General features: G+C 31.4%; 1 protein-coding gene across 1 annotated transcript in view; it reads left to right on the forward strand.

Annotated features, from left to right (window-relative positions):
• Positions 1 to 3,319: 3,319 nt before the first annotated feature.
• LOC111614552 overlaps positions 3,320 to 15,588 on the forward strand; it is a 48,173-nt gene continuing 35,904 nt past the window's right edge. The window contains exons 1-3 of the mRNA XM_023355924.1: positions 3,320 to 3,520; positions 3,633 to 3,712; positions 9,442 to 9,614. Of these exons, the coding sequence (XP_023211692.1) occupies positions 3,325 to 3,520; positions 3,633 to 3,712; positions 9,442 to 9,614 (449 nt within the window). The 5' untranslated portion in view covers positions 3,320 to 3,324. The remainder of the gene's footprint in view (positions 3,521 to 3,632; positions 3,713 to 9,441; positions 9,615 to 15,588) is intronic.

The raw sequence follows: 15,588 nt of genomic DNA on the forward strand, positions 1-15,588 counted from the left end.
ACTCGGCNCCGAGTTATTTTGTTTATTCAAACGTTTAATCTATTTATAATAATAAATCACACACACCTGATTTGTATTTGCCGAGTTATTTTGTTTATTCAAATGTTTATTCAAACGTTGAATAAATAACTCGGCAAATACAAATCAGGGGTGTGTGAGTTATTATTATAAATAGATAGCATTGCTGAGAAGGTAGATAGAAATTTTACATATAACAAATATTCTGCCAAATTCGAGATAAAAGAATTTGTTAAAAAGAATCTTTCCTTTAATAAATGTAATTAAAATAGTCGAATTATTACATCTATGACGTAAAACTCGTGACGTAACGCGTGACTCATTGCAACGTTCGACGGATTCGAATTCGTTCCATTTCGTATCATCGGCGACATCTTGGAATAGAATATTTTCCGGAAATTGTGAGTTATTTTTCCCTCCATTTTAACATTTTTCATACGAATTTTAATAACGAAAGCTTGCGTAACGTAGGTAACTTAATATTTTTCGATTAATATTATATCAAAATTAAATAAGCCTTAAACCTAGATTTGCGGCCGTAACTTGTAAGGATATGGAATACGGTTTTATAATTTTATTACAAATTTCTTAGCGATATTTTACAAAAAAAAAAAAAAAAACTATTTTAGCATTTTGAACAAAACATTTGCAATTAGTCAATATTCTGACTAATTGCAAATGACGTAACGTGTGACGCATTTATCGCACGTTTCACCCAAGTACTATAGGGCGAACGCAAGGACTTTAAACCCAAGTTTAAAGTCCTTGCGTTCGCCCTATGTTAGGGCCGGCTCTGCCCTGGTAGCTTATAAAATTTCAGAATTAAAACTCAAATAACGCTTATTAAATATCACATTTTTCTCAGTGTAATAAACAATAAGGAATTACCCACTTACATAAACCACAATGTACAACAGAAATAATAGAATAGTAATTTTCTAATTTAATGTGAAAAATTCGTTAGGAAATACGATTTAAAAAAGTCTTTTTTTTAAACTTTTCGAAGCGATCGAGCATTCGATTCTAGAGAACATGTAATGAGAGTGACCATATAATAAACGCTTTTCTATTGGCCTAAGAAAAAATTAAAGTGAAATTTGTTTATTTTTGGTCGCGTGTTCTCCTTTCCCTATTTACTCTGTGTCGAAATGACCTCGTTTAAATTAAAGAAAGACAAACAAACAGACGACAATGGGAATTTTCAGGTCTATTATTTTTTCCAATAGCTCACTAAATTTATACTTTACGATATACAAAGTTATATAACAATTCTTACATATATAATTTGTATACATCGAAATATTTTTAAAGCCTAAAATTTTTTGGCTTTTCTCAGTAATTTAGAACACACAAGAAACTCTTATTGATATATACTTTATTACTGGATTGCGGATATACATTTGGGTATTAAATCCTCCTTTGACTCCATCCCAGAGAGAGACAAGTGCCCCGTTTTTCTTCTTCTGCCATGCAAATGATGTTAAAGGAGTCATTATATTGCCAGACATAAAAGGAAAAGAAGTGGCAATTGTTTGAAGTAGTGGAAAGGAGCAAAGAAAAATTCTAGTACTGTAAAAAATTACTTACCAATTATTTAAAATGAAAGAAATCTTCATCCTATAAGATTCGTTTTTAGTCTTAAACTTAGCTTCACGGGTGACCTGTCTGCTGAACGTAGTTCATTCGCATTACTATAATTCAAACCATCAAACTGCTTCAAAATAAAAACCGAATTAGTGTGAGGGTCTATAACAAATTGCCCACCGGAGAGAGGAACAAACAGCCAACCAGACATCATTTAAGTCTACTTTGTGCTGGCTTATAATGCACATCCCAATCTTGAAGATCAAAATAGATGCGCATTAGAATCGAGAAAATAAATACTAACGCGTATTTTATTAGAAATTATTTTTATTGTGTGCCAGTTAGGTGATTTTATTACGTTTATCCGAATACAGTACATTTTCTTTTAAGCGAAATTTTACATTTAACAAATATTCTGCCAAATTCGAGATAAAAGAATTTGTTAAAAAGAATCTTACCTTTCCACTTGAATAAAAACCTTTCAATCTCCAGTGTTATTCTTCTTGGCAAACGTTTTCAACCCTACCAGGGTCTTCTTCAGGCCACTGTTATAATAAATTCAAACAGTACAAAATCGAACAGGAACCGAATAAATGCGATTCAAATCCTAGAACGTCAACGTTACTTTCAAAAATATAGAACACCACGCTCTTGCGTCGATGACGTCAAAGCTTGCGTAATTTGCGCTTGTAATAAATCCATATTACATCTAATTATGGGTTGTTCCTTCATAGCAAAATTTCCATGCACTAGATATGTTGACTGNTGATTAAGGGGTGGCCGAAATTTTTCTCCGCCCCGGGCGGCTAACACCCACGGTACGCCACTGCGCATCTGAACTCGTCTATCAAAAAATTGGCGCATGGTATGCAAAAGGTTGGCCACCCCTGAAGTATAGTATGTGGCTGCGGCTAAATTAGCGTTTGGAAAAGACATGGCGACAGCTCTCGTATGACCACTCTCTCATTATAGGCTCTGTATTCGATTCCTTAAAACTTCACGTTCACTATAACACTATAATGTTAGAAAGGAGGTAGGATCGAGATTCAAGCTAAGCCTTCAGCCGTGTTACAATTTGCAATTTCCACCCACGCAAGCAACTGCAACTGCAACTTGAAGCGAACAGTTTGTTCTACTCGCGCCGATTGCAAATGCGCATCCGTTTAGCAAACGCCTTTGTCCCAAGTTATTCGGTGAAAACTTTGAAAATAGTTATCGTCGTGGCAGAAATAATGTGACTATGATAATACGCGCGCAACTGGAGGCAGTTACCAGGCTGAAAATCGCTAGGTGTGACCATCGTTTTAGGAAAATGTGACCAGTCTCTCACTCCCGCTTACACATTGTATAAGTTAGTTTTTCTTATGATAACAGTTGAAGTCTTTTCCAGCACGAAACGATTTATTTATAGAATGTTTTCGGCTGTCTGGGCGGCCATCCACAGGATCGAACGTTTGTAATTGAATAATATATGGAATATTCAAACAAATTTAAAAAATTAAACTAGGTAAAAAATTATGCAATTTACACGAAAAAATTTTTTCTTTGGTAAAGATAAACTTTTGTAAGTTATAAAAAAAAAATGTATTTTATTTTTGAAAATAGCCCAAAAACCTCAAACTGTACAGTTAAAAAAAAATGGTAGAAAATATTCCAGATGGCGCTAGTGCAAAGGTATTTGATGTTTCGTAAGGAACGTATCGGTTTATATCGTTGGATATAATGTTACGTGCTATTGTTATTTTTATAAATAAAAAAATGTCGAAGAGGGAAGAGCAATTAGAAGACAGCGACGACGAATACATCGATAAAGATTATCTGAATTGTAAAAGATTTAAAAATTCATTGGATAGTGATGAAGAAGATGATGAAGAGAAATGCAAGAAGGAAAATGTCCTTGATCCTGATGAATTGGAAGGTGATTTTTATTATTATTTTATATTTCTGTTGAAATTTATGTAATAAGTTATTGAAATATTTTACAAATCAATTATTTAATTAACATACAAATGTATACGGTTAATGTCCAGATACGTGGACTGTCATGGCGGCACTTCTTGTTTCAGCTTCGAAACCGGACCGGTTTGGAGACGACATGTCACGTGACGACGTGAGCGAACGGCGGCGGCTGTCATGGTGCCTCATCGCTGATTCCAGCAAACAAAAGGAAACAGTGGGGACGCACGTTCTAACCTAACCTAACCTAATAATATAATTGGTAATAATTATGATAATTTATTAGAATAGGTTAGGTTAGAAAGTGCGTCCCCACAGTTTTTTTTGCCGGAATCAGAGGTGAGTCGCCATGATAATCCACGTGTCTGGACTTAAACAAGAAAAAAGAAAAGGAAACAGTGGGGACGCACGTTCTAACCTAACCTAACCTATTCTAATAAATTATCATAATTATTACCAATTATATTATTTCAGGTTAGGTTAGAACGTGCGTCCCCACTGTTTCCTTTTCTTTTCCAGAATCAGAGATGAGCCGCCATGACAGTTCACGTATCTGGACATTAACCTATTATACAATAATGCAGTGCAGAATATATGTACATTTCACATGTAAGATACTTTGACCCTAGGCTTTGAAACATAAATTATGTACTTTGATTTGACCATACTTTTGAAATGGAGCTAAACATTCTCAGGTAAATAAATACAGTAGAGCTTCGTTTATCCGAAAGCATTCCAGTCGGCAAATTTAAATTTTCGCTAGTGCTGTGGCGCTGCAATCTTCGGCTAATTCTCGGGCTACTCAAACATTTTACGTTTTTGATACTAAATTAACACATAAAGTATAATTTTTTATTGTTTTTATATTTTTCAATATATTTATTTTGTTTGTACAGTACAAAATAAAAAAAATAATTTTTAACGATACAATAGTCTTCGTTAGGCTTAACATCGACAAAAATTCAACGCGAAGCGACACGCAACGGAGAAAAATTTCAATATCGGATAAATTAATATATTTTTTCGTACATGATTTGTTATCCGAACTACCCCAGTCCCCAATTGATTTGGATAAACGACGCTCTACTGTAGATTGATTTGTTAATGCGAGGCATTAAGGCTACTTGTCGTGCCACATTTTTGCCCGCTACGAGTAAGCTTGAGGGTGCGACTATGCAGATGCGAGCGAGTGAGAAGTGATGACATTTCACGCTCAGTTTCTTGCTCTTATCTGTGTGGTCGTAATAAATGAGAATAAGTATTCTCACTCGCTCGCATCTGCATAGTCGCACTCAAACGTGTAATGGAATCGACTTGCGTGACCATAGATGGAAAACGACACTTTGTTCCATATTAATCAAAATAAAGTATGAAATTTTGGATCGGATTCAAAATTAGATTTCCTACGGGAAATGGGATATGTCACATTCCTTGTAGAAAGTCCTGTAATTGATTATACTTGTTTTGTCTGGTCTATGAATAATAACTAAAGTAGAGCCTCGATTATCCGACCCCTCGGTTAACCGACCGTCCTAGTCGGCAAATTTCAAATGTCTGCTATTGATGTGGCGCTTCAATATTTGGCTATGTCTTGGCTACTTTAATATTATTTTTACGTGTTTTAGCTGGCAACACTCATTCGACCATGAAAGGGAGCCAGTGTTTAAACGAGGCTTAACTTTCTAATTTTTAACGATACAATAGCGATGATTATTATTTTAAAAAATTTTTGTTAGGCTTAACATAGATGAAAATTCAACACAAAGTAGGTTAATAGCGATATACTAATTACGTGAGATATAATGATATACTACACTAATAATGGATTTTTTCATACTTTTCGGTTATCCGACTTTTCAATTATCCGACCAACCCCAGTCCCCAATTAGGTCGGATAATCGAGGCTCTACTGTACTACTATTTTTATGCTTGAAATTCGTAAGAATATTGATATTTTCTTTTTAATATATTATTTCTCTTGTAATCAATACAACAAAGTAAGAATAATGATTAAAAATTGATTATTGTTTCTCACCATATATATTCTTTGAGCAGCAGTTGTTTAATTTAAATTTAAAAGAAATTTAAAGGTTTTTGTAATCTTAGTCGATATCAATTAGACACATATACTCGAGGGCTCATCACGCCGGTAAATGAGAATTATATTAGAAAATCTTTAATGATTATTTACAATAAGATATGGCTCTTTTCGACAATATATTGTACAGAACACTTAAAATGCATTTTGGACTCAATACGACCCTCTTCAATTAGTAATTTTATGAACACTAACCGAAAAGGAATGTAGCCTATTGAGTTGGAAATGCATTTTAAGTGTTTTGCATAATATATTGTCGAAAAGAGCTGTACCTTATTGTAAATAATCATTAAAGATTTTCTAATATCACACCAGTGAACGAGAATTATAAGCCCTCATGTATATGTGTCTAATTGATATAGACTAAGATTAAAACAACATTAAGGGCTAAATTGAAATGTAAAGCTGTAAAATTAAACTTATTTAAGTTAATGCGATTATATTTTCAGCAATAAAGCTCAAATTAATTTTGAATAAAGTGTAGTTTAAGGAATTATACACTAAGTTCATAGCAATGTGTTCGTAAAATATATCCTGGTTTCAATCAAATAACTCTATGGTAAATTACAAATGTTGGAATATTTTTAAAAATTAAGAAAACTGACTATAATCCTAAATTTAAAATTTTTATTTCGACAATTTAAAGTCAGTAAAATATTTTTTGTAATTGCAGACAAATAGGTTGCCATTTATATAGTCCTATAATGTGAATATGTTATGATTAATGAATACCATTAATGTGTAATGAGTAAATGATACTAAATAGTAAATACTGAGAGTGCAAATATATCTGCCTGTTATTTAAAGGTAACGGCTTTGCATAACACAAATTTTTATATTTATGTTGTGATATTTTTGAACTGCTATGTGAAAATGTCTCTGCTTAATATAAAGTTGCATTTTTGTTAAATTCAAAATTTATTATTATATAATTTTGCTTATGCTTTACAAGAGGTATCATATGGCCTTGGTGTAGTAAGTTATGATGTGCATTTTAGTGATACGATGATTTACGTCTTGTTTCCTATAAGAATTGGTTTTAGTTATGAGCCATCGTGCACTTTTTAAATCAATGCCAATAAGTATGTAGTCTATAAAATACAAAACTGGAACAAGCAACTCAGTGTGATCACTTCAGAAAGAAATACTTGAAATTATTGACGGGGTCACAATTATTTAAGTAAATATATTTAGAGATTGGGAGTTTATGCAGTTGTATTATTAGCTTGCAACCAAGTAACACACTATACATGAAGAATGCAATACCATAATGTTGTAAATGCCAAAAAACAAACTTTACAGAAGAGGTAGAAAACACTTTTTCTAGTGAATGAATTTATTTCAATTTTACAATAAAATGGTAAAAAACTCATTAGGTTACAAATTCTCTGGAATATCAAAATGATGTAAATATAGTCTGTAACGTTTTATGCACCAAAAGTTACATGACTTGCACTTTGGTGCTTTAAACGTTATGGCTCCATATAAATTCAACTTCAGAATATAGCGACTTATGGTGCCACTATCGCCACAATATTTTTTTGCAGAAGAAAATATTACATTTAGAACTCAATTCTTCAATAAAATGTATTTAGAGAAAAATGGCATTTACAACATTATAGCATTGCATGCTTCACATATTGTTATTGCCAGGAATTAGCATCCAGAAATTTATACAACATGGAGAAACTGGAAAATTGAGATGCCAAGTTAAAGATTATTTGGTAAGGCTTTTCGCTTATTAATCTCCACACAAGATTGCAAACTTTTTATATCAAACTCCTTTCATCTCTTGATGCCNCCCCAGTCCTCTAAAAAATTTTCATTATCACAGATCACAGCAAAGTTTGCAAAATCAGTACTATTCAATGTGCTTATGGTTTTCATTGTGCTGATTTGGAACCCAATGTGCACATTGTTTTTGGTATCTAAGAACTTTATGACCAATTCTATGGATCTTTGACAACTTCCATATTTTAACCTTCAATCATTCTGTAACATTTCTTCCACACATTCACTGTTCTGTGACGTTTTTGGCTTCCCACTTCTTTCTTGATCTTGCAAACATGTGTCCATCTTTATATTGAGAACACCATACTGTGATCTGTTTTGCAATAATGCATTTTCACCATAAATTTCAGCAATTATGAATTTCTGTAGGAGACAATTGTTTAGTGTAGAGAAAATAAGTTACACAATTTATTTTTGTGTAGCCAGAAATAGGCAGTGCCACACTTGGACTTCATATAAAGTCAAAAAAAAATTATTTCTTTTTGTTTTATATATATATAAACTGAAGTGTAATTATATTTATTATTATTCATTCAATTAATCAAAAAATCTTACTGGAACTCAAACAAATAAATAATATAAGTAAACAACGCCTTCTATAACAGTCCAGCAATAATAATTAATTCTCTAATAACGTTTTCGACCGATTTTATCGGCCTTCATCAGTTACTGCTATAACGAAAACGAACAAAGTATTCGAAAATTTACGTAGAACAAAATTAAATTAAATTAACTGCGGTTGCGTAGAACGTTGGAAAAATAAAAATAAAAACAAAAAATACATAAATAAATAAAAATAATGCCTTCATCTCGAACTTATTCATTAACTTGTGTTATTGTAAAACGACCTCCAAGCAGTTGCCAAACCTTCAGCATCTCTATGATTGATACATCCCGTGGCTAAATGCGCTTTATGTATTTCTATTTTTTCAAGATGCTTCACCGCTTGTAACGATCTCGTGGCCCTAACTATCGCCGCACTATCCCAGTATACGGTTACATCTTGTTTTTTGGCAAACGCTGCCAGAACCGTACTGTCGATGTTCTTATCCATGGAATATTTATGCTCTTTTAGCCTTTGCCTTAAACTCCGCATAGTTGCCCCAACATACACGAGGTTGGTATTAAAGCGACGATCCTTTATAGGTATAGAATATATACCCGTTAAACTATTGCGATTATCCTTCTTCTTGTCATTCCTTAACAATCTATATACAGTTGGATTGCGTCGATAAATAATTCGTAACTTATTTTTATTGGCAACTTTCCTAATTATCTTGTTTAGAAATGGAAAATAATTAATAACTACATTTTTTCTTTGCTCTATTTCGGGAGGCTGCTGGTTTTGTATCTGCATTCTTTTAATAAGTGCCTCAATCTCTTTTCTGTGGTACCCCTGTTGGGTAGCAACTTTTTGTATGTAATCCAATTCCTCGTATGTATCAACTAAACTGGTGCAGTGGGTATACGCTCTTTTAATCCACGCTCTAAACGCCGCATATTTAACTTGCTTAGTATCAATCGAATTCTTTGGAATGATAATAGGTTGATAAACCGGTTTTCTATATATGCCTGTCCATATTTCTCCTTCCTTACAAGTAATCGATATATCCAGGAAGTTAACATTCTTCTCGCTTTCCTGGTCCAAACCCAAAGTCAACCCATATGGGTTATCGTTGATCCTTTCCATAAAATTCTGTGTGTTATCAGCATTTTTCCACAAGATGAAGATGTCATCGACGTACCTGGCATATATTATTATATAGCAGTAACTGATGAAGGCCGATAAAATCGGTCGAAAACATTATTAGAGAATTAAATATTATTGCTGGACTGTTATAGAAGGTGTTGTTTACTTATATTATTTATTCATTCAATTATTTTTCTTTTAAAAATGTTAGCACATTTAATTAAATTAATATGATTTTATATTTAATCTATAATTTATGTTCATATAATAATTTTTAATTTTTGATAATTTTTTAAAATTCTAGATTAAAGTAAAAAATATTGAAGAAGAAGAAACATCAGATCAAGAAGAGGAGCCACTCGATAAAATAGAAATATATTCAGAAATGTTAAAATTGATGAAACCGGGAGAAACAGTAAGGAAAGCCATTTGCAGATTGGGTGGTGGTAAATCGTCATATACGACGGCATCGAATAAATGGAGAAGAAAAAATGGAGAAGACAAATCAGATGATAAAGAAAGCCAAAACAAAGAAAAACTTTTGAAACTTTCAAGTCTTTCGACTAAAATGGTTTTAAGTGGAGAAATGGACATATATGAACAATTATATGAAAGATTGGACTTTCTTATTAAAGAAAGTAAATTTGTATGGTCATCAATCTCAACTTCAATATCATATGTTATCTAGAGAAGAAACTATGATGATGATAATTGAATTTTTATTCACCTAAATAATTTAGATGATTAAAATATATATACATATATTTTAATTATGTATAAATATAAAAATAAAATTACCTTAAACATAACATTTCTTATGCCCACTTCACTTGTTTTCATAAATATACAAGTTTTTATCTATAAAATAAATATTTTAATTTTATATATTTATATAAAAAAATTTATTAACTAAAACAAAATTTCACAACCATACCAAATAACTAAATTTATTTTCATTTGTAATCTTATCATTAGCATAGCATAATTCATTATTCAGAGATAAAAAATAAAACAAGATGTTTTAAGTTTTTATTTAAAAATACATTTAAATTAATATTTAGATTATTTTATTTCACAAATTTTTTGTAAGGTGAATGAGGAAAATGTTAATTAAAAATTTATGCACCTGCAATTAAAAAAATTAAATGTTTAACTTTTTTTCTTTTTTAGATAAGCTCTGCATTTGTAACGTTACAGAGATATTTTATTAAATTGACTGAATTTATAGTTACTTTATAATAATATTGTCATTTAATATTTTTTTGTTGATATAATTGATAATTTTAAATTATCCAAAATAATTTTAAATTATTCAATTTTATATGATCCTATGGCAAATCAATTCTTACTTTTTGGGAAGGTGTTATTTCTCCTAGTTGAATATTGTTTACAAATTGAACAGGTTCTTCATTTGACTCATTAGGACTTTCTTTGTAAAAGAAAGCTAATTAAAAATAAATTATTATTATTATTATTATACAAGAAAAATAAATAAATTTTAAATTATATGTAATAATAACCCACACTACAACAAATGTTCCATAACACTATAATGGAGCTGAAAATTTGTAGCTGCCCATACCTTTTCTATGTTTAGACATCTTTAGATTAACGAACATTTAATTGTATTGCAATTGTATTAGATATAGTCTATATTAGTAAGCTATACCATATAAGATTTGTATAAATATACTCTATGGTGTTTACTTAAAGAGATATTTCTCAGAATGTATCCCTGTTGTTAAGTGATTTTTATGTTTAGATGATGTTAAATTTTAAAGGTTTTTTTTTCAAAAAATTCTTTGTCTAATTAATTTTGGGTTATTTTAATTGAATTTCAAATCATCAAGCAATCAAAAATTGCTGTTTCACAGTTAATATCAACATTTTACAGTGAAAATGTTTAATTTTGTATCCAATTTGATTCAAAACATGCATGATTTAGAAAATGTGTACTGAATTCAAAACTTCTGATCTGAATACACTTAGATCTCACATTAGTCTTTCATATTGTTCACGAAAATATCATTATCTATTCCACTAATAACATCTAAAACACAAATGACATTCATACTTAAAAATTCTTAGTGACTATGGAGAAAACAAAATAGAAATTTCCATTCTCAAAAAGAGATTGAAGAGAAGGATATAGTCTAAACCTGACACTGGACATGTGTAGGAAGTTCATATTAAAAGTAGTTTCTAATCATTTAAAAAAACAGCAATCAAGAAACATCATTCTTAAAATGTCTTTTTTTTTCTGCGATTTTGACAAGTTTTAAACTGTGGTTGAGATCTAGAACCTATCTTTACAAGCCATCCATTATTCTTCACTAGCATTTCTAAATAATAAAATATGCCAATATTCGGAATTTAAATAAACATGAAAAATATTTTTTTTTTTGTTGGATATAGAGAGAGAAAAGTCAAGAAATAAAGTAATGACAACTAATTAAAGTTTCAAACTAACATCTCACTAGCATTGGAGAGAAGATTCATTATTAAGTACTTAATGTGGAATAAATATTGTTTATAAATCAAACTGAAATGACAATACTTACTATTTTCAGTTAACACAGTTAGAGAATCATGCAAGTTGACTGTCAATACTACATTCTTTATTGGATTAAGTTCTTCGTTTATTACTTCTACACTTGAAGCATAAAATTCATTCACCAAAGAAGGTGGTTGATGTTCTACACTTAGTTGTATACATGGATGTCGAGGAACAATACTGAAATTAATATACCAAAAACTTTAATAGAATTAAAAAGCTTGATTTCATCTAACTTTTAAGTTATTAAAATAGTCTATCAAGATCTAATACCATAATTACCATAAAAATAATATGTTAAATTAATCATATTGCATCTTATCCTTTTACTATAAAATAATTACTTTATCTAACATCTCTGATTATATTATTTTGAAATAATTTACATTTGTGAAGAATTAAAAACTTTTAAGAATAAATTAAATTAAGATGTACTGTTTGTAGAAAAATAGAACAGAATCATTTCATATAAAATGCTACACGCAGTATTAAAGATAATGCTTTTTCACTTCGTAATAACTTTACAGATTTTAAATTACAATCAAATTATTTTTTTTTACATTAAAAAAAATAATAGTACTTGATTATATATAATATAAATAATTATGCATTTAGAATCTTTTAAATGTGTGATTATATTCTATTTGCTTAAATAGAGATCCCTTTAAAATGTTTTATTTATAATGTAGTTGTTACTGTGAAAGACCGAAATTAGTGAATGTCGATATTCTCCGGTGAATGTCGACACATACAAAATACGTCGGTGAAAGACCGAATATTTAGTTAAATTATTATACATTCGAGCAATCGCCGGTGTATGTCGACAAGCACAGATAAGCTTTGGTGGAAGTCGAAACAACGCCCGAGAAGTTGATGTCGCCAAATCCTTTGTGGGTAGCTGGAGGTGGGACAAGGTCGTACCTCTTTTCCCGGCAACGGTTTGGTGGAAACCACCCACTTTGTCACTGGATGGCATTTTTATTCTTTTGATCCCGTGAGGTGGGGGATCGGTTTGTCAGGTCGAGTGGCGGAAGATGAGAGTGGTCGGCGATATCCGAATAAAAGACATCATTAACAGATATAAAGGCAAAAATTTATTGAATAACGAAACAACAAAAAAACGTTTACAATGATGACAATCAAATATCGTTCAAGATTTAACTACCTCTTGATTACAAAGTAAAGGAACCGAGAAAGAGTTTACACGCTTGATATCATACCCAGGGCCATGTCGTGCTATGTTGCAGAGATGCGGCCGCACCGTGAGGGGGCGGCATAAAAAACATTTAAGGGGCAGAATTTCAAAGACTTGCATCATACTTAGAAAATCTACCGCTCGGCCCTGATCATACCTCTTGATTATTCCCACGGAGGATCAAATGTCTTTTTTTTTTTTTTTTGGTCAAGGCACAAATTTATAAGTTTACGACTAAAATGTCCAAATCGCACTTAACAAAGTGAAGTTTGATGTTACGGATCATCAGTAAAGTCTGGCTTATTTCTTGTCAGCAGATTGGTGAGAGACTCCCAGGTGGGGGAGGAATCGGTCTTATATAGGTTCGGCCTAGGAAAGTTAGTCAGGTTGTCAGGTAGACTGTTGTCAGAAGTAAAGGTTATTTTAGCAGGTGTAAGGTTAAAAGGTGTTCCCGGGACGATAATAAAGTGAAGAAATCGGAGGCAATTGTAAACTTATGCCGTATAATATTATAAATATTATAAATTTCTATAGCTGTTGATGAGATATTAGATCTTCCTTTCTGGCTATGTTATTTTTAACGGTTGGGTGATGAATTTAGTTAAGATATGTCAACAGTTTATGAGTTTACGAGGGAAGGGAAAAATTTGTTTTACACTCGATTCGGATTTCCCCACCTTTGTTCTGCCGCGACTGAATCACGTGATATCTATTTGTTATACTCTCGAACACTGCTGTTTGTCAGTCTTATGCAAAGTTTGCTGGTGTGTGCAACGTTTTCTTAAATTTTATTTTTTCATCCGATACCCTAATTTATATTGAATGGATACTGCAGTGAACCAAGAACTTTTTTTTGAAAAGTTACGTGCATTAATTGCAAGTAAACGAGAAGACAATTGTTTTTATTTTTCTCAAGAAAAGTACTCTAAAATACTTTCTGAAGTGATTTCTGCTAAAACTAAGTGCAGCACACCTTTCGATTACAGACGATTAAAACGTTTTGACGTTTTAAAAATTAATGAGGAAGAGAAATTAATTGTACCATTAAAACCAGGAGAAACGAATATACAGTATTATGTTACCAATGACGAATTGTTCAGTATACTATCTGAAACTCACAGCAGAACAGGACATGGAGGAAGAACACGTATGCTTAAAGAATTGCAACTTAAATACAAAAATATTACATATGAAGTTGTAATGTTGTATTTAAATTTATGTAAACAATGTCAAATGAAACATAGTGCACCTAAAAAAAATATTGTTGTGAAACCAAGGGTCAGTTCGGAGTTAAACTCAAGATGTCAAGTCGATCTGATAGACCTGCAGTCACACAAGGATGGCGAATATAAGTTCATAATGGTGTATCAAGATCATTTAACGAAATTTGTCCAGCTACGACCTTTGAAAACTAAGACAGCTGAAGAAGTAGCGTATCACCTTCTTCAAATATTTTTAACATTTGGTGCCCCAGCTATATTACATTTAGATAATGGTAGGGAATTCTGTAATCAAGTCATATCCGAACTATGCGCTATGTGGAAAAATGTTAAGATTACGGTTTCTCAAACGGGATTCCGGGATCCCGGTTGTATTTATAACCCGGGAAATATCCCGGGAAATTTTTCTTATCCCGGGAAATCCCGCAAATTTCTTAAAAATTCACTTTTTTTCTTATTTTGTGTTAAGGTTGAGGAATTTTGCAAATAAAAAGCATAATTAACTCATTCACTGTCAGAATACATTTGTATTTACTAATTTTAAACCTACCTATTATTTTTTTTTTAAATTTTTGCTCGTGATAGCATGTCACAAATGGTCAATAATTAATATATAGCTTATTTGTGGCAGGACTATGAAAATTCTTTATTTGTCGGAAACCTGTAATATCTGGAATAAATGTGCTTACGCTGTCTTAAGTTTTAACCATGCCCAGTAGCTTCAATAAATGCCTGACGCCAGATTGTGCAAATTGGGCAAGGATACAAACGAGTACAAAGTCTGCGAGTATGAAGGTTTTTCTTCATAAACCATTAAGGCCAAATGAATTGCCAAATTATCGAGCTCTAAGCTTGATGCCGCTATTAAACCAAGCCAAGGTAGACAAATCAAGAATACTAGAGAGCAAAAGAAGTACTACAATCTCGAAAACGAACTCGAAATCTTCCAGTCTACAGGTGAAAAAACACATATCTGTCTTTTCTTAAATGCATTAAACACGATTCCAATCACATCAATTGAATCGGAAAGGGCATTCTCGGTGGAAAGACTTTTCATTACTAAAATAAGAATTAGAGTGAATTATCAGAGTATTGACCATCTTTGCTTTCTAAATCTTATAAAAGTTTGCAATATTTTGTATTATAGTTTATTTAAAAAACGAAAATTACCTTCTAAATTAGAAGTTTGATCAAAGTACATTTTTTTAAAATTTTTAACTCAATTCAAAACATTTTTTTGTTGTTGTTATAGTTATTGTATGCAGTTTCCAGCAAACTTTAATAAATTTTTTTTATTTGTGAAAATTTCTACGTTATTCAAAGGTAATTTTTATTATAGGCCTATAGACCTTACACAGCATTATTAATATGATTTTGGAGGTTATAGAACTTTAAAATTACTTTAAAAAATGGAAAATAATTATATCATTTGATTTCAAGATATTTTGTATACCTTAAAAATAATTAATTCTATCCCGGGAT

This window comes from Centruroides sculpturatus, unplaced genomic scaffold (assembly GCF_000671375.1).
Source record: "Centruroides sculpturatus isolate CEXI.00-Female unplaced genomic scaffold, Cexi_2.0 scaffold2145, whole genome shotgun sequence".
NCBI lineage: Eukaryota > Metazoa > Arthropoda > Arachnida > Scorpiones > Buthidae > Centruroides > Centruroides sculpturatus.